This window comes from Erpetoichthys calabaricus, chromosome 18 (genome assembly GCF_900747795.2).
Source record: "Erpetoichthys calabaricus chromosome 18, fErpCal1.3, whole genome shotgun sequence".
In the NCBI taxonomy this organism is placed as follows: domain Eukaryota; kingdom Metazoa; phylum Chordata; class Cladistia; order Polypteriformes; family Polypteridae; genus Erpetoichthys; species Erpetoichthys calabaricus.
In genome coordinates, this window is record NC_041411.2 from 24374683 (window position 1) to 24395978 (window position 21296).

Genomic DNA, 21296 nt, shown 5'->3' on the forward strand with positions numbered 1-21296 from the left:
GCATAGGCTGAATATAGAGGCACAGAGAAGGGTCAAGACAGTGGTAGAATAGGAGCCAGACACAGGGTGAAATAGAAGGGATCGGTTTGGGGGAAGGAACAGAGAGTGGTAGGAAGCAAATGGGTCAGGCAACAATGAGACTATGGCCTACGGCATCTTGAAAACCAATCAGGGAGCTAAAGTATAGATTACAGAAGTGGCAGTGTACTCTTTATCTCACTGGGGGCAAGTGCTTGATGAAGAGAATCCCTATGGATGTGCTGTGATAATTCTCCTCTCCTTTCCTTTTCAAGATTACAAGGGAAACTAGGTTTACAGTGACGCCATAGAAAAAGTGTCTTGTCTTGTGCAGACTATAATGCTGTGGCAGGCCTTAATAGATGAACTCTATGCTGCTAGCCCAAAGAGTGGTTAGCACCAGTGTGATGAACAGAAGGTTCTACACCAGTCCTGCTTCACCTGTGTGGGTGTAGTATGCACATGTTCATGCTCAGCAGATATCCCATAATCGTTCTCCTTATGTGTGAGACAGTGGGTCCAACAAGGACCACAGTTGGAGACTACATTGGACTTTAGCTGGGCTGTATGATGTGCTCTGCTCTGGCAGAGGTGCACCGTTGCTAGTAGCAGAAGGCCATCAACAGAGGGTGCCACGCCTCAAAGTAATGCTTGGTGGTTATGGTGAACTGATTTCTAGCATACAGCATATAAGATGATAAATATTTGTAAGTCTTTATCTGTACAGTAGACAAAGCAAATGTAATATTAGACAAGTGTTTCAGGAGACATGTTTTACTTCATTGAATAGAACAGCGGTGCTTTGTTGCTGACCATGCCCATGGGCCTTTAGGACTGACTCAGGATGAGGAATGTATGGTGAAGGGGATGGAGTATCAGACCAGCTAGGCAATGGTGACTGTGTGTGGTCCTTAGAGTCTATAAGCCATCACCTGCAGGAGGACAACTAGGGGATGAGGTGTACCTGAATTCTACTGGTCTAAAGTATGGCTTTGAAACACGATGCACCACTGGTTTGTGATTTGTTGTAAGACTGGTATAAAGTTGGTCACCCCGCATTTACCTCTCTCTCTCTCTCTCTCACCATATGGCCAAGAGAAGACCATGATGAAGACAACTCTGTCTTGGCAGCCATATTGAAACAGATGTATGGCCTGTTTCAATACTCCATTTAAAAGCCATGTGGTAGCAAAGCAGGCTGGACTGAAGATAAGCTGAGAGCCGCCTATGGATGCATGATGCACTGCTGCTTCCTTAACATTTTTGGCCATTTTTATTAATAATATATAATTAATGTGAAGCTTAACTCCTGCCTGTTTCTTTACTTGCTCTAACTGCCTGGGGTTACAGATGTAGAAGAAAAGGGTGGAGGTAAGTGTTAAAGTACCTGATCACAAAGTTAAGTGTATCGAGCTTTAGACATTTTATGAACGTCTATAGAATAAAGAGTATAAAGGGAAAAAGAGGGTCACCATAGGACATTACATAATAAAATAGTGGTCCTTCAACAGAATGGATAGAGGACAGTGGGGGGCCACAGAAGAGAGTTCAGGAGCTCTCAGAGCCTACAGGTGGCTCCCTAATACCCACAGAGGCCAAGTCTTCTAGAAAAGGTTTAGCCTTTAAAGTGGAATGCCGGGGAACTTGGAGCCTCTGGGGTAATTCTGAAAGACAAGCCACAGGAGTTCCTATGGCCATTCTTGCTTCAGTAAGTATGTGGTAGGGCTAACTAGCTGGGACGTCAAAGCCACTTCTGGTCACCAGTCAGCATGGACTTGGGAGAATATATTTTGGCAAAGGTTCAGTCAGCATAAGGAAGGAGAAAAGGCATAGCAAATAATCAGGAGGTGCTACCTAAAGGTATCAGGCTTGTGGGACAACACTTGTGGTGATCTACACAGATACAAAGATCAGAAAATAAGGTCTTTGTCAATGTACAGGATATCACAATACAAATGGGAGCAAACAATAAAAGGACAAAAACGTCAGAAAATACTAACTAACATATGGGCAAAGATGCTGGACATTAGTGTCATCTGGGAAACAAGTCAATTCCAGCAGTAAGTGCAATACCAATGCCTTAACTTACACCGGGGTGTCTGACAGCTGCGGGGAAGTCAGGGATGAGTGGACTGGAGTGAAAGGTCTCATGGCTGCATTCTTGTTCACAGTTGCAGATGTCTTTGGTGAGCGGCCTGCAGGGACTTCAGTCTTGAAAAATCTGAGGGAGATAAGAATAAGGCATAAAGATAAAATCTATAATACCATCTTTCACTCATAACATAACAGCATCAATGTAAAACTTTACACTGATCTGAGACACAAGTCAATACAATGGTACCGGGCCAACAAGCTTCTGGGACAGCACTGTTCTAGATCTTGACTCTTCCACTCCTTATTATTTAATACTTCCATCTATCTAGCCATCCATTTACTAAACTCGCTTCATTCTGAGCAGGGTCACGGGGAAAATGGAACCTATCTCTGCAAGGTTTGGACACAAGACAGGGTAACAGTCCAGCCCAGGGTGAGCATACTCACACAAGGGCCAATTTAGCATTGCCAGTGCCCCTAAAACTTCAGTTAAAATGCCTGAGGAATTCTCAAAGTTAGGGGTCTGTTTTTTTGAGAGTTTTCCAGGGTTTGCTTTGGTTGTTTTGTAATAAAGCTTCATTTTTCTGTATGGGAAGTACAGGAATAGAGTTTGTGTTTTACATATGATTGCCCTAAAAGGCTGCTTTAAGAGTGCAGCATCTATCTAGTTTCTATGAGTCACCAGTGTTAAATAAACGAGTGTGAAAAATGCATTGTTGTTCTCAAATACTTTCATAAATAATCATGTGATGATGCTGTTTGGGAGAGGCACTGTATAAAACCAACTTGGCATACAAAGTGGGTAGACAGCTCTGTTGAAAGTGATGTTCCTTGTGATGGCTGGCACTCTCAAATTTAAATGAGAGCATTGTATTTTTTACTGCTCTTAGTAGAATTGGCATATTTACAAAATGATCTATAATAATATAAATTACAGTAACAGTGATTTTAACTTTATAAAATATAGAGGAGTTTAAGTGGAGTGAGACAAAACAAAAGCCCTATTTGTCGTTTGAGCCCATGGGGTTTGGCTCGAATGCTAAGATTCTTGTTATCCACGTGGTTGACCGGTGTTTGCATCCCAGCTGCCTCATAGAACGGTGCTCGACTGTACTGAAGAGAACTAGATACACAAGTATAATTGACCTGAGACTTTCTCCCTACTTAAAAAACCTTAAATTAATTTATGCTACGCCATTCATATTTTATTGTTACCCATAGACTTGAAATCATTACCTAGGTAGTGGAATGAATGAATGAAGTTGTTGTAAAATGCAGCAAACAAAGCTGCTGAGATCCTGAGTATGTTAATCATTCATTAAATCTCTGCAATAAATGAACCTGTAGTAGTAGAAGTAGTTGTAGTGATGTTGTCATGTGTACAGAGTACATTAAATTCTCCCTTGTGTGTCTGACCAACATGCAACACATCGCCACTCTACAGCACCATGATAACCAAGAATGTGGTGCGGGCATCAACTCACCAATTTGTATGGATCTGAAAAGAAACGATAATGTATATTCTATTCATCTAATTGCATATACACAGTCAATTGTTATTTTATATACTCCATTCAATAGCAATCACCATCACAAGAAAATGTGAATGCAATCAAAAATAGATATAATTATAGCACAGGTACAAAAAAATCAATAATCAATAATGGGAGTGGTCCATTTCTATGGACAATAGCCTAAATGTGCACCAGAACCATAGATAGGTTATGCAACTGCCATACTGGGCATGTGCCCTCGGGGACCTAAAAGTTTTCAGAGTTCTTCATTCATGTTTATTACATTTTTAACAAATCATCAATTCAATTACAATATGGACAGACCAGAACCCGACAGAACTCATGGTCCAAGTCTGAATGATTATGAGAACCCTACCTATGCACTCCACTAGCCTCTGTCTTTGAGGATCAGTTGGCCATGTAGTAAATTAGTGCTTGAGATTTTTGCTGCGAGTAAATACAGAAATAATTGAAAGCTACTGGAAAAAATAAAAGCTTCTGGTAACAGCTGGTGTTGATTGGTAGGGGTCATGGAATGATCAGGCTCAAGAACTCTCAGAGGTCAAGATCAGACTATGACCAGGGCTGAAAACTGAATTGACAGAATGTTGATTTATCCAGCCATTGTCTTACTTGTGCACCAGTTCAGTGATGTGGGTAGTCAGTACGTATCCAAGCAGGATTCAACACAAGGCAGCAACCAGCCCACAGAGGAATGCCAGTCCAATAAAATGAATGTGCCCTTTGTTTAATTTTATGATATATATAAGAATAGTTGTTTGATGATGAAGATATTTGCTCCAGATAGTAGAAAAGTTAACTGAACAGACAAAAACTGGCAAAAAAGATCATTAAATAACTGAAAAGGAGAAACATGATTTGTCCATTGAAATATCAATTCAGTTCAGTGGGAGTCATATGGTTGCGAAGTACAAGTCTGAATGCAACTTCTATCAGGGTCAAGAAACACTTCTGAACTGTCATGTCTGACCTGCATCATCCAAACAGATGTCAAAAATGACTGACTGGTGTCCTACCCCTCTACTCTACCTACGGTGCTCTGATCTGCAGTATTACCCTCTTTCCCATTATTTGATCGGGATCACACTAAAGTTCACACTAAAGTGGGAGGAGGGGGTCAGACCGTCCTTTGTGGGGGTCTACAGCAGCCTGTTCTGATGCTACACTCTGTGACCTCCCTACAGTGTGTTATCAGAAAGCTCCAAGAAGTCCCTTGTTTAACCATATCATGAGGAATAAAGCTTTATAGTCACTACTGGTAAATGTTTTACAACACCCCCATATTTTCAGTTTTTATTGAAATTTAAGCAGTCCAGTAAATGTCCAACACTGTATACTGTGATAGCCAGCCCGACCACAGACAGACAGACACCTTCTTAACTTCACTACACATTTATTAAACTATTTACAAATGTCCATAAACAGTCCCGCATCGCATACAGTGTTCCAGCACCAATCAACCTTCTCGCTGAGCCTCACAATGCTCCTCTTTGGGCCGCCTTCTCCCACTCTCCAAAGCCTTGTCTTCTGCCACCCGACACCAGTTCCCAACTGTTGGAAGGAGGCCCCTTTTATGCTGCCCTGGATATGCTCCAGGTGCCCCATGACAAACTTCAGCCGGCACTTCCTGGTGTGGCAGAAGTGCTGGCTTCCAGGGCTTCAGGATCCAATACCCGCCCCCTGGCGGTTGTCTCGGGCCCCTATAGGGTTGAGCTTCCCAGCTCGGTTCCCGTGACCCCCATAGCAACCAGGTTGGCTGTCCTCTCATGGCGGTGGCGCTATATAGGCATCCCAGCTGGGTATGGCACCCAGCCGCCCATGACAATATGTAGGGGTCAGGTCACCGGGGGTCACAAGCTCAACTTATCCACCCAGAGCCAAAAGTCTAAAAGAGCCCACAGTGTGACTCTGCCCAGGACAAGCTGAGAAAGTTCTTGCTGTTCTGTTTCCAACCTTGTATTGTGGACTGAAGGGCAGCTGCTGTTGTTGATCTGCTGAAGGAATTCAATCTCTGCATTTTACAACACCCTGATGGAACTCAGAATTTAATTAAATAAAAAATGTCATGCCTGGATGAATTTCACAATGACTCGGAAGATTTTTTTTTGCACAATTAAATTCCTTTTGTATTTTTTTGTGTAGTCAGCTGCAATAACAGTGAGAGCTGACCACATAGAGTGCCTTGCAAAAGTATAAAGCCCTTGACCAGTTTTCATGCTTCATTGGTTAGCAAATCTTGTACTAAAACTTAGTGGGACTAAACACTTTTGCAAACAGCAAAATATATATCTCCTTTTTAACATTTTTTTCCAGGCATAAAACAGTGTTGCAATAACAACCTGATTTTCAATTGGAAGAGATTTGAAATAAATTATCACAGAGAACAATATTTCAGTAAGAATGAGAGAATGGGTATAATGGTCTGAATACTTTTGTAAAGCACTTTTAAAGCCCTGGTCATTGATCCAATAAGTGCACACTCCATGATACACACCAAATCTTCACATATTTGATAAATGGTAAATTTCTGTACTGTATATGGTGTTACACATCAGCGCTTAGGGAACATCTTCAGGGCTGTTGCGAGGTAAGCAGTACCACTAGGAACTGGGAGGCGGCGCTGCCAATGACAACCTCTCTTTTCACACTCACAGCTCAGGCGGATGTCAAGTGGAGGACAAGTGACATCACTTCCACCTTGCCCATCGAAGCCCTGCCCTGAAGCACACTGGATGTAAGCGTTCCCCGAGGACCTGTAACTGAGGAAGACAGAACAGTTGAACTTCTGGTTGAATGAACGCTGGTAGGACTGGTCGCTGGTAAACTTTTAACTTTTTTTTTTTATGATTAGTTTACGACCTAATGGACTGAGCAACTGTTTTCATTTGGGAACTCTTATTCTTCGAGTATTATTTTTCTGTTATTTGTAGCTAGACTGATGATTTCTAGCTCGACTGGTGATTTCGTTGACACTTCAGTGAGGCTGTGTATGGACTATTTTCAGCCTAACCCTGTTTTGAGGCTTGCCTGTTTCAGTTTTCCGGATGTCAGAGTTGCCTGTGTCACCTACAATGTGGATTGATAGGATATTCATTTAGTTTGTGTTTGTTTGGTCCCTCCTGTTGCTCGCTATCCAACCTGCAACAGGACTGCATCAGTACTCGGCTGCGCTTCTACCTGTCCGAGCCTCCACTGACTGCATTTTATCTCTACCCGGACATCATATTCCTCCCCCATCGGAAATACACCTTGCAAATAATAAACTCCATCTGGCTCAACTCTCAACGTCCTCCACATAACATAGCAGGGTTTCTGACCACAGTGTGTTAGCCAGCCTCGCCCAGTCGGCTAACACTGTTGCCAAATGTGATGAAGCCATTGTCAACTTTGGTTTGTTGAACATCCGCTCACTTACGAGCAATACTGTTTTTTGTATCAGTATGCTGCGCCAGGAGTATGTGAATTTCCCCTTGGGATTAATAAAGTATCTATCTATCTATCTATCTATCTATCTATCTATCTATCTATCTACCTACCTACCTACCTACCTACCTACCTACCTACCTACCTACCTACCTACCTACCTACCTACCTACCTACCTACCTACCTACCTACCTACCTACCTATCTATCTATCTATCTATCTATCTATCTATCTATCTATGGAAAATACCAATGTCCCTCTTACTAGAGACTTTACATCCTGCCTTGAGAATTTTGGATTTCAGCAGCACACCGATGTTCCCACTCATTCTAAAGGACATATCTTGGATTTGATCTGCTGCTCTGCAGTTACCCCCCTTGATTGTACTGCAGATGAACTCCCCATAACTGATCATTTTCTTTTATCATTCAATGTTAGACTTGCTCTTTCCATTACTAAGCTTCCCCGTCTCATGTCTTTCCATAATATTAAGAATATTAACTTGGATTTTCTCTCCTCTGGTATTGATTCCCTTATGGACATTTATAATTTATCCACTTCTGAAGAACTGGTCTCACACTATAACACTGGACTCTATGGTATTCTTAACTCTCTCACTCTATTAAAAACTAGATCTGTTTCTTTCTCTTTTCTGCTCCCTGGTCCACACCTGAACTTTGGCTTTTGAAAGCTGAAGGCTGGCAACTTGAACAATTATATAAAAAACTGGACTCTTTGTTCACAAAGAGATGTGTAAAAACCATATATTATATTACAAGGACTGTATTGCTCAAACCAAATCTAACTATTATACTCACATAATTTCTTCCAATAAAGGTAATACCAAGTCATTGCTTTCACCGCTTAAAAAATATCACACAACCCCCGTGTTCTCTACCTTTTCACCTTTATTCAACTGATTTTTCCAATTCCCTTATGTCCTTTTTTAATGAAAAAATCCAGAGGATACACCAGGCTCAGATCTCGTCTGTAAGTCTAAGCCGTCCACCTGTCTACTGGATCCCCTTTCCACCATTTTGGTTAAAGCCTGCCTCCCTTCTTTAATTCTCTTATTTCTGCTATAATTCACTCCTCTCTCACCACTGGAACTGTTCCTTCATCTTTTAAAACTGCTACAATAACCCCAATACTGAAAATACCTGGTGCAGATCCAAGTAATTTCAATAATTTTCGTCCTATTTCTAATCTACCCTTTACTTCCAAAATTCTTGAAAAAAATAGCGGCTATTCAACTTCATTCTCATTTATCTCAAAATAATCTGTATGAACAGTTCCAGTCTGGTTTTCGCCCCCTCCATAGTACAGAAACGGTACTTATCAAAACTACTAACAACCTCCTTATGGCATCTGATTCTGGTTTAATCACTACTCTCATCCTCCTTGACCTGAGTGCAGCCTTTGACACTATTTGTCACAATACTCTTCTCAGTAGATTATCTTCTATTGACATTACCCACACTCCACTAGATTGGTTAAGATCCTACCTCTGAGGCCACACTCAGCTTGTTCATCTTAAAACTATCACATCCCAACCCACCGCTGTTATTTCAGGTGTGCCCCAGGGCTCTGTCCTGGGGCCCCTCCTCTTCATTATATACCTCCTTCCCCTCTGCAATATCTTTTTTAAAGATAACATTAGCTTCCACTGTTACGCTGATGACACCCAGATTTACCTGACTTTTTCCTTTCCACCCTCCTCGCTTATTAACTGCATAGCAGAAATTAAATCTTGGTTTTCTTTAAATCTCTCTACTATAAAAAGAATTCCTGTCCTGGAAAGCAAATGCAAGGCTACGATACGTGATCATCTCGGAAGACATTTTAAAGACCAGTGAGACCAAGGAGACTTGCCACGGTGCGTCTCGTGGGGACCGTAAACATGAGACTTGGTGCCAAGAGATTGTCCCAGGGTCGTAGCAAAATGGATAGTGGCTGTACAAGCTTTAAAAAGATTGAAGGGCAGCGCGACAGCAGCTATCCCCAAACTCCCGAACGCGAGCAGCGTTATACATCCTGCAAGAAAGAATTGAACCACGCGCGGGGCCAGAAATAAAAGACAGGTTTTGCTTTTACAATGTCACACGAGACCAGGCAGTGAGCCATCATTTAAAACAAGTCAACAGACCTCTAAGCTAGCAGTTGTTGGATTGCTTTTGGCAGGCAAGCATCATGTGCTCAGAGCTCTTAAAACAACGACATGCGACAGGCAGAAGAGGCAGCTAGCAAGCAGCAAAAAGACAGCAAATGATCCAAAGGCATATCCTTAGCGTACGTTCAGCCGCAACACCCTTCACAACACAAGCAGTATTATACGTCTGGGAAGAAAAAGATGGAACCTTGCGTGGGGCAGGAAATAAACAAGTATTGTTTTTACAAAAGTTTTTAAAGTAAAAGTGAAAATAATGCATATGTAACAATTCCCAAGAAAATAACAATCTATTTAAATTGTAGATTGCCTGCCTAAGGTAAAGTCATCCCTGATGAATGGGGACGTGGGAATGAGGGGTTCTTTCATCGGATTAGCGCTATTTCAGATGTGGAATGGCAAAATGGGGGAGGCAGCTTGATGAATGAGGTCTCCAGGACTTAAAACAAATCCAAATCATATTATGTGATATCATCTAATGTGAAATTCTACTCCGTACTTCTAGAATTTTAATTTTTATACTGTATTGAGGATTTATTCTGTTCTATGTATTGTACTGCATTATATTGACCCCCTTCTTTTTGACACCCACTGCACGCCCAGCCTACCTGGAAAGGGGTCTCTCTTTGAACTGCCTTTCCCTAGGTTTCTTCCATTTTTTCCCTACAAGGGTTTTTTTGGGGAGTTTTTTCTGGTCTTCTTAGAGGGTCAAGGCTGGGGGCTGTCAAGAGGCAGGGGCTGTTAAAGCCCATTGCGGCACTTCTTGTGTGATTTGGGCTATACAAAAAATAAATTGTATTGTATTGTATATCCGGTAAACCAAACATGGGGGTTGGTGAGCGAAGTGAGCAGGGGGCGGAGCCCCCTAATTTTTAAAAATTAAATAGTGACAAAACTGAGGTTCTCCTCAATGGTATAAAATCAACATTATCCAAAACTGATAATTTCTCATTTGTTATTGATAATTCCAGTTTCCCCTTCCTCACAAGTTAAAAGTCTGGGTGTCATTCTTGACAGTACTCTGTCTTTTAAGTCCCACATCAATAATATCTCCTAGTCTGCATATTTCCATCTGCGTAACATTAATTGCATTCACCCCTCCCTCACTCCCCACACCACTGCTATCCTTGTTCATAGGCTTGTCACCTCTCGTTTGGATTATTTCAGTTCCCTTTTCTTTGGTTTTTCTCGCAAATCTTTTTATAAGCTTCAACTGGTCCAGAATTCAGCTGCCGGCATCATTAATAGAACCCCCTCTATTCACCATATCACTCTCGTCTTGCGGCAGCTTCACTGGCTTCTGGTTAAGTTCCGTATTGACTTCAAAATTCTCACTCTTAACATTTAAGGCTCTCCACAACCTTGCCCCTCCATAGCTGTCTGACCTCCTCCATGTTGCTATTCACCCCCTGTACCCTTAGATCATCTTCTTCCATCCACTTGACTGTCCCCTTCGTCCATCTTTCCACCATAGGGAGCAGAACTTTCAGTTGCTCTGTTCCCCAGCTTTGGAACTCATTACCATTCGAGCTTAGAAATATTGATTCATTCTCAATTTTCAAATCTAAACTTAAAACTCATCTGTTTTTCTCTTTTATTATAATTGCTCTGATTTTAATTTTTGTATTTTTAGGTGTGTTTATAATGTGTGCCTTATTTATTGTTTGGTGTCCTTGAGTATTTAGAAAGGCACCTACGAATAAATAAAATGTATTATTAACGGCAACTCAAAAGCGACATTCAATCATTTTTGTTTATTCATGACAGAAGCTCCTATTTTACGGTCACGACTGCATTTTTCTATTCCTTTTTGCCAACAACTATCATTAAATGGGGTTACCAAGGTGGTACCCAAACTATTTGTTTTCACTTCTCTTCCTATTTATCATAATGGAAACACTCTTTCCATGCACTTTATTCACTTTTAGGGTTATCGTAAAACAATAAGAGTTCATTATACACTGATGATTTTGCTGTGTATCTGCTGCTTGGTGTGTGTCTGCTTATTTCTAATTACATCGTAAGGTATGTATTTTCTGAACCTACTTATGCTGTATTAATTCAGGATTGTGGGGAACGGAGTTTGTAAATCAGGAGCAAACAACCTTGAGTGAGTGAGAGCACACTAAGTCTCCAATCAACCGGACATGCAGGTATATGAGGTGTGGAGGGGAAGCTGCACATTTTATGTTACATACCATATAATTACTATATACTGTACATCCACAGATGCTGAATGATTTTAAAATGATCTCTAGCAACCCAATACTTTACAAGCAGCATGACCAAAACAGCAAAGAGAGAAACACTGCTTTCATTCTGTAAAAGCAACTGGAAATTTTTAAGAAGCTGGGGTACCTCTCAGGACTATCTGGCGAATCTGAGTCATCATCCGACAGTCGCGAAGGAGGACGCATCTCATTTCTCTTCTCTTCAGCAAGTTGCTGCATCTTTAAGATCTGAGCGCTTGCCATCCTGTGCTCTTCGTTCTGCAGGAGCTGTAAGTATCCTCTGCCTTGTTTCACTGCTGACATCATCTTCCTGTGTGGTAAACACATAAGTTAGTTGTGTTGACCTCCCCGAAGCACTAACAATGTCTTGCATTTTAAAAAGGTCTGATGATTAAAGCTTGTATGGATATGAGTGAAGAATGAAGAAAAAGAATAACCTTTGATATCCATTCTGCTTTCTACGTGTTTGACATAATGTATGTGTTTATGTATACACTATATGGCCAAAAGTATATGGACATCCTGCCACATTGCTGAGTTTAGGTGTTTCAGCCACAGCCATTGCTGACAGATGCATAACATCAAACACATACTGTAGCCATTCCCAGGAAAAATGTACTAGATACTTAATACATTTTTAAAGTTTCTAACTGGTAACACTGGGAAGCCATCCATAGGCCAACAACAATGAAGAGTTTATAGTCAACATTTTTAGGTATCTGCAATGGCAGGGATGTTGTCATAAACCCTGGCCCAGGGGATGAGGATCGTCTTTCCTTTATACTGAATTCTTTTATGGCTCTACTATGTTGGGGCTGAGGTCTGCCGAGGTGGCTGAAAGAGATTGTATTGATTTATTTGTATTCTTTGTGATGGCTTAACATTGATGTGTTTAAAGATGTATTATGGTTCCATCTATTCACTGTTGGTGATCAGGGCTGTGGAGACCCTGGAATAAAGAGACCTTGGTGACGTCCATAGTCTATTATGCCAGCCCCATTCTGTAAGACTAGGACTGTTACAAATTGAGCATTGCTTACAAGCACTGCTCTGAATTCTTCAAGGTGACCTTCATAATTTGCTTGGTGCCCTGCTTTGACTTACTTCAAACAAAATGTTCATTATTAGGTAACCTGCGGTGACAGTGAAATCTAAAATAATGAGTTTAAAATAGCGATTTAGCGCTACTGGGAGATAATGGGGGAAAACGCTGACAGTTGGAACTGCCTGTTTAGGTTCAGTATGCAAATTGTTTGTGCCAACATCAATAAGAGAATGAAAACACTTGGCACCAGAAGCTTTCAGACAAGTATGTGCTTGACTTGAAGGAAAAAAAAAAGAGAAAGAAAATCACGGCTGCTTCAGAACCTTAATGGATTGTGTATATGTTAAAAATATTTCTACTAAGAAAAAATTAGCTAGAAATCACATAAACAGCTTTTTTATAGTACAGCACGTCCCACAATCTGAAATAGCAAAGTGATAAGCACTACTGTGAGCTCTTTTTCATTTTTATGTGCGAGTAGCTGAGTCCTCTTGCATCATGATGTTGTAACATTAAGGATCTGTCCATATCTTACTGTCTGAGAAGGAAAGATTAAAGCACATTAAATGTTACATGCAAACAGCTGCTGCCTCAAAGCTCCATAGACTTGTGTTCAAACCGTGGCACAGGCATGACATGTCTTGAGTTTACCTGTTCTCCCTGTGTCAATAAGCCACAGGCGCGTGTTAAGTGAATTGGTTAATCTTAAATGGTCCACTTACTCATCCAGACTTGGATTAACAATTAAAGAAAATAATCACGTGTTTAAGGCACAAAGGGAAGGGGGGCACCACTGAGTTTTTTCCACCTAACTATAATGCACTTAACTCTTTCACTGTTACACTCAACTTTGGTCAGTTTTGTGTAATTGTCCTTATCTGAAATGTTTAAAAAAAATTCTTTGGCATGGTGAGTGACTGAAATACTAGAGTTTAAAAGTTTGGTTTGAAGGTGTTGTCATATATCACATTTGTTTCAGTTTCATGATGCAAGAGTTTCATTATTGCTGAGTGTGAACACAGCTGGCTTGGTCACGCCAGCATTCAAATCCTCAACTGATGTGTATAGCAGACAGTTAAATTCTTCATTTTATTATTTTTACTGATTTTTAACTTAAACAAGGTGAGCATATTTTACTTTCCATACTAATGTCTGAATGTGTTGTCAGTTAAGCTAAGTGCCAATGAGCACCATTATTGAGCTGTACTTAGGGCATCAGTTGACAATTAAGACCAATGCTGCACATCCTCTCTCAGACACACTAACACTGAGCACTTTTAGCTGATGATTTTCAACAGAAGTGTTTCAAGAAACTCTAATGGGACTCCTTTATACTTACAGCAACACATCTGTATGATGCCTCACTGCAACATGTCCCGGAATGTAAAACAGTCATATTCTGAATTCATAGACTGCTTATATTAAGGTTTTATTTTTGCTCAAACCAACTAGGATGAACTGAATGTATAGGACTTTTAAAGCAATTTAAATACAGGGGCAATTAATATTGAAAGCATCCTTTCTTGTACATTCTTACACATTGAACCAGTTTTAGGCGCTTTATAACTTAATGGTAGAGAAATTAAAACACAAGTTGGGGCTCCACAGGGTTAGAAGCTGTATCAATTAGTTTACAGCTTGGGAAAGAAAAGCCGTATACAGGTGAGTGGAAAGATCAAAGACTTTGAGCAGAGTCTTCTGTCACAAGGACAACCAGCCTATCAAATGTGTGCAATGTCACATGTCTCAAAGTCCCTTGTGAAATTTAAAACATAAATATGGCTTGTTCAATGGACCATAGGAGGTGACAAAAAGTGGAACGTCATAAGAAGAGACATCAGAGATCGAGACACAAGATCATCTGATCAGGACGTCAAAAAAAAAGTATAATGCTGATTATTAAATCAAAAAGCTGTCAAGGACAACATTTACCTTTGACAATGCTGATTTTTAGTAAGCTTTTCTAAGAGTATATCTTGAGTTTTGCTCTCGATTTTATTTTCTATTACACTTTTCTTCTATTGGTATAACTATAAAATAATTCATTATATTTATATAGTGCTTTTCTCAGATGTTAACAAATGCCACCTTGCTTTTACATTGGTATACTTTTACAGACTTGGTATAAATGACACATAAAGGAATGGTCCTGAGCCTTTGTGTTTCACGAGGACATCCATATGTTTGTTAGCGCTGGTGATAATGAGTCCCTAGGTAGAGTACTAAGAGTGACAGGCATCAAATCCCAAGATAATACAGAAGTGCCAGTATTTATTTATTTATTTTATATGAGCCCCTGAAGGGCGGCATGGTGGCGCAGTGGGTAGCGCTGCTGCCTCGCAGTTAGGAGACCCGGTTTGCTTCCCGGGTCCTCCCTGTGTGGAGTTTGCTTGTTCTCCCCATGTCTGCGTTGGTTTCCTCCCACAGTCTAGAGACATGCAGGTTAGGTGCATTGGCGATCCTAAATTGTCCCTAGTGTGTGCTTGGTGTGTGTGTGTGTGTGCCCTGTGGTGGACTGGCGCCCTGCCCGGGGTTTGTTTCCTGCCTTGTGCCCTGTGTTGGCTGGGATTGGCTCCGGCAGACCCCCGTGACCCTGTAGTTAGGATATAGCGGGTTGGATAATGGATGGATGGATGTGCCCCTGATAAAGTGCTATCAAACAATCAGTGTCTTTCATATCTATCTATCTGTTTATTACATATACTAAATTATGCCTTACATCTGATCCTACTAGGATAGGCTCACTCTGCCCATAAACCTGTATTATGTGTGTTACATTCGCAATTGCTGTTAAATATACAACAAAATGCAAAGTGAGAAATATTCAACTGTAGTCACTAGAGGGCAGCAAACCTCCAGCCAAGTTTCTCAGGCTATTTACACCTTTCAAAGGCGTATCAGGTTCTGGAATAAATAAATGGTCACTCTATGACCCAGCTCTCTAAATGATGGCCAGCATACCTAATAATATTGATGTGACTTGTACTGAGTACTACACATTTGGAGGCAGCTGGGTAAAGCTTCTACCTAAAAGACCATGTTTTTTAGTTTAACCTATACTAGCAGAAATATACCTGCTATCAGCACAGCACTGCATTGATTTAAAATTTGTGGTTCTGTTATTTAAAGCCATTAAATATGTTGGTCTTTTGTATCAGGGCTATGCTGTTAAGAAGTCCCTCTGGGAACCCTCTGAATTTCTGCTTTAGTTACATTGGCTGCTCCAAGGTTAAAGTCTTTTTTCATAAAAAGGCCTTTCACAAATTATTATAACCAGGTGGAAAAGTCCAGTACAAGTACTGTTATTAGAATAGGACAAGAAAACAATGCCTTTCTTTTTGGACATAACAGATGGGATTGGTAATAAGTAGAAAGTTGTTGAGTAAAAACTCAAAAAGCATTAAAAACTCAAGCCAAAAACGAATACCACTTAGTCAAAACCCCTTACTTCTGAAAACACATTATTTTAACATGGCCTTCTCATAACTTCACTGTAATTTAATCCTGATACTCTGTATATCCAATTCATTATAATAACTATTCATTCAAAATCTGTACTAACCCCTACTCTCTCTTCTGTTTCCTTTTCTGGTGTCCTGTTGGTGGTGGCATGCGCCACCACCATCTACCCAAAGCACCATGATGATCCAACAATGATGGATGGATTAAAAGCCAGAAGTCTGTATGACCATCAGCAGCAAGTGACTCTGTGAAAACCCGAACTACAAAGAGGACTATTTCATTTATGTTAGGTAGAATGCCCAGAGGGGACTGGGCGGTCTCGTGGCCTGGAACCCCTGCAGATTTTATTTTTTTCTCCAGCCTTCTGGAGTTTTTTTTTGTTTTTTCTGTCCGCCCTGGCCATCGGACCTTACTCCTTTCTATGTTAACTAATGTTGTCTTATTTTAATTTCTTATTTGTCTTTTATTTTTCTTTTCTTCATTATGTAAAGCACTTTGAGCTACTTTTTGTATGAAAATGTTTTATATAAATAAATGTTGTTATTGTTAGCCCTCACAACACTCTGGAGTCACTGGCTGCTGTTATTGTATGACTGTTACATTTTGTTAATTTTTTGTGCCTTTCTCTTGGTAGTTTTTGGTGATCTTTTAGCTAAACTGGGGGTTTTATGCCTAAGGATCCGGTATTTTGTCAAAAGATGACAATATCAGAGGGTACCACAATGATGTAATGCTAACTGAGACAGACCTGGCACCCAAATCTCGTTATTTTATCTTTTCTGACACAGACGGTGCGTGAACTTGCATGCAAGTCATTATTATTAGATGTTTAAGTTAATATTAATGTTGGGGAAATCTGCACACATTAGTAAATCAATGGTATGGCTCCCACCACAATTTTCATTCCAAAAAACTCCACTGCTCATCATTCCCCAATGCCACTAAAGCAAATAATTTAATAACAACACAATTGACAGAGTTATCAGACTTTAACAGGAGGCTATTTAGATCAGAATGCTCTTTTTATTTATTATAATTATCTTTCTGAATTTTGTAAGCAGCCTGTAACATTTGGTCATGAAGGCCACCAATGGGGGTACATGGGGAGAACACATCCTTTCCCCACAGAAATTGTTCTATCATGCAGTCTAACAGTCAGTGGGTATGGTCTCTTAGCTAGTGACCACTCAAGGGCCAATTTTCCCTCTGATTCCAGAGCTTAAGCTTGTAAATAATACGGGGGATTGGGTTGTAATTATTCTGATTGGCAGCAAGCAGGTCTTTGAAAAATTTCCCTTTGCTGCAGACCAAGAAAGAGCATTGCTAATTGGCTGTGCTTGTCAGAATGATAAAACTAAATTTAGAACTTGCCATCTCTAACGTGCCGCTGATCCACCGAGCCAAACCCCTCATTATAAAAGAAGCAGCAGGACACATCTTATAAATGTCCAGGAATGGGAAAATAGCCGAGGGCTGCCAGTTACTATTGAAGAGACCCGGACGAACTGCTTCACTGCTGCCAGAAGATGTACTCAAGCAAATATCAAGGAAATTTTGGACACTTGAGTGTTACGCAAATTGCTAAGAAAAATGGATGTTTTATCTGTCTAATGTGTAGGTGCCACTTGGGACGCTGACTGTCAGCACTGTCATGCAGGGTCACAGAGAGAATTGCAGATAGTCACAATACAATAAAAAATAAAATAAAGCTTTTGTGTGGGCTCAGGTTTGTTCATCACATTTGAGAATTTCTGACAGACTTAGTCAGTAAGTTGACTTAAGGTAGACTCGCACACACATAGCCACTGCCAGCATCTTGCTAATAAATAAAACTGTCAATCACACTGTGCTATAGCCATGCACATCATAAAAATCAATTTTGCTTTAAAAGATAAGCACAAGTAAATATGATATGCTGCCCGTGTTTCTGACAGGGCTAACAGATTCGACCCTTTCTCAAGGACCCACTGTGGCCATCCAGCCTTCTAAAAACAGAGACTAACAGTTTGAGTGCAGTCCTCCATCCCATTTTAAAAAGCAGGGCCAGGAATGTCAGGCCAAGCATGAGTCCAACAGTTGATTGTTCTGCCACAGATGAGAGAATCTGCAGACAAAAACAGACAGACTACAGCAGAACAGGAGATGAGAAACTAGTCAACACAAACCGGCTTGGTCAAAGCCGGGAAATTGTTATAAATCAAACCCTCGTAGCTCGAAAATCCAAGATGTGTACCAAAAATATTGGTCAAAATAAAATTAGAATCATGGGCAGTGATCTATCCTTGAACCACCAAACTATCATGACATCATTAACAAGCAGCACTCAGCAACGAGACCCCACATCATGGAAACTGACACCACAAAACTGTGGCACCCAATGAAAACAAAATGGCGTCTCAGAAACTGCAAAAAATGACATTAACAATGAATTAACTTTCACAGAAAAATATACAACAAAGGTAACTATAATACATGAATTGCTGATATTTAAATCTTTAGAGAATCACATTTTAAAACATTTATAAAAAGAGTAAAAACATTTTTAAAGTTTCCAAAATTTTAACACTGACTATCTTCTTTTGGGAAATTTCACCCAGAAGCCAACAGTATGGTGATCCTGAAATGCAGGTGGTAGAAAATTGACAGATGTGATGCGCACAATCAAATGAGGTAATGCAACAGGTGAATGTGGTGGAGTGTACCATCAAATGAGATGATGCACACAAGTCAACGCTCCATCTCTGAATTCTCTACCGCCTGCACTTCAGGACCACCAAACATCAGACTTCCAATGGTTTATTTTGTTACAATTCAAATTAAGCATATAGCAATGAATGAAAATGAAAAATGTAAGTTAACTAACAGGGAAAAAAAATGAAAGCAAATAATTTTAAAACAGAAAATAAAAAGGAAGAAATAACTGAAAACAAGAAAAAAGAATAACGGTATGATCCAAAATCAAAAAGAGTAATTAGAAAAGTGAAGTCAGAGATTCCTGTTCAAAAAGAAAACCTAAAATCCTAACCAATAATTAACAAAAGGAAATTAAAATGACTATTAACATGAAAATATTAAAAACTGGAAAAAACCCAGCAGCTAAGTTTCATGGCAGGCAGGGGGAGGTCTTAAATAGACCTCTCAGGTGACGGGCTGCAGAACCTGAGTCTTAATTTATAATGAAGCCCATAATGAAACTGTTATGGATGTTTTGTACAAAAGAAATTGATGGCCAGTCAAAAGGTAATTAAAGGAGAGGGAAAGTAACTGTCGGGAACCAAAGCCTGGAAAGCACAGCGAAGGTCCGAAGACTAAAGGAAGTATTTTTTTACTCTCCCTCTAATGTTAGCAAAAGAAATAGTATGATTTTTGTTGTTGTCAGTTTTTCAGTCTGAGCAGTTCTTAGGATAATAAGGACTACATGACAGTGTTAAGTGTTACAATGCTGCATACACGTGATCAGCAACTATAGATAGATAAATAGATAGATAGATAGATAGATAGATAGATAGATAGATAGATAGATAGATAGATAGATAGATAGATAGATAGATAGATACTTTATTAATCCCAAGGGGAAATTCACATACTCCAGCAGCAGCATACTGATAAAGAAAATATTAAAGAGTGATAACAATGCAGGTATACAGACAGACAATAACTTTGAATAATGTTAACGTTTAGCCCCCCGGGTGGAATTGAAGGTGGTATCGCATAGTGTAGGGGAGGAACGATCTCCTCAGTCTGTCAGTGGAGCAGGAAAGTGACAGCAGTCTGTCGCTGAAGCTGCTCCTCTGTCTGGAGATGATACCGTTTAGTGGATGCAGTGGATTCTCCATGATTGACAGGAGCCTGCTCAATACTATATAAAAATGCCCATGGTCATCAGAAGTTAATATAAAATAGTCCTACCCATAGAAAATGACAATCCAAGATAGGGCCATGGAAATGTTACAAATTAACCACCAGAAGCAGATGTCAAAACTGCACAGAAATGAAACAAACAGTATCCAAAGATGCCAAAATCTGAATGCAAATCATAATCCCAGAGCGTAATTTAGGGTAACAGCATACATAAGGACATAAGACATCTGGCAAACAAAAGACCACCAATCAGTCCATCAAAGCTTGTTTCTTTAGCTAACAAACAAAATAAAATATAAATATGATAAGGAGTCTGGTAAAAATAAAAAATAAGAGAGCAAGACTCTACTGTAATCCTAACAAGCATAGCGTCATGAGTTTAGTGTTCTGAACATGCCTGATTTTCATGTCATGTTTTTTTTTATTTTGCTTTATAAGTATGTGATGTTTCCATCTAGCCATTGTGTGCTTTGTTTTTGCTACCTTCAGTGTTGCTACCAAATGACTGCAGGTAGTGATGACGCATGACATCAGGGCCAGTATGGCATTTAAGATAGCAACACACTGATCCAAGGTTTTGGATATTCAGAGCTTCGAGAATGAATAGTTATTTAGGGAAAGGATTAAGAGGCAGTTAGCAATCTTTTGACCATGTTTTTTGACCTTTGTCTCTTGTCTTGTGCATTGCACATTACATTATCACACAAAATAATTTAACATCACTTTCTCATATCTGATCAATCCAACTCTAGGCCACGGATGGCCAGAGCCTATCCCAGAAGCAATGAGTGCATAGCCATGTTCTCTTTTATGGGAAAAATTGGAATTGCCAATCAACCCAATATAATATTCAGCACCCCTGCAATTCTGCTCAGGATTAAAAAGGCTTAGAAAATGGTATATTATAAGACACATTCAAGATAAGGTAAGGTAAGATAAGATAAGTCTTCTATGTCTGTCTAATGTCAAGCACACTATATTAGAACGAATTACAGTATATCTGAATTGAATTGAATCGTGGGAGCACTATTGGAGTGTTAAAGTCTTGTCTGTGTAAAGTCTGCAAGTTCTTCCTGCACCTATAAAGCTTTTCTCCCACACTTAACTTGCAGATTACGATGTGCACATGAGTATGTCCTATGATGAACTGGCATCTTTTGAAACCTTTATGTAACCTGCAGCAAATCTGGCTGTTAGATTCTATAGAGGAACAGCAGACTTGGAAAATGAATAAGTAAATTAAATAAAAGATCGAGCCCTTTGGATGTATACAGTTGACTTAATAAAATTATGATGTTCCAAAACACCAAAACAGGTACTGTTATCCATCTATATTAAATGCTAAGAGTTGTGTTCATCTGCACATGATTACTTGTGAAACACTTGATCTTGGTCTTATGACATGTACATGCTGGTGAAGCAAAAAAAATTAAGTAGAGGTAACCTCTGTGAAGTTATT

The 21296-nt window shown here is 39.9% G+C and overlaps 1 protein-coding gene across 1 annotated transcript in view; it reads right to left on the minus strand.

Moving 5' to 3' along the window:
- Positions 1-21296, minus strand: part of LOC114668669 (coiled-coil domain-containing protein 60-like) — an 88289-nt gene that overhangs the window by 24182 nt on the left and 42811 nt on the right. Inside the window, exons 4-5 of the mRNA XM_028824543.2 lie at positions 11597-11779; positions 2108-2239 (exon numbers count right to left, since the gene is read on the minus strand). Coding sequence (XP_028680376.2) covers positions 2108-2239; positions 11597-11779 — 315 coding nt within the window. The remainder of the gene's footprint in view (positions 1-2107; positions 2240-11596; positions 11780-21296) is intronic.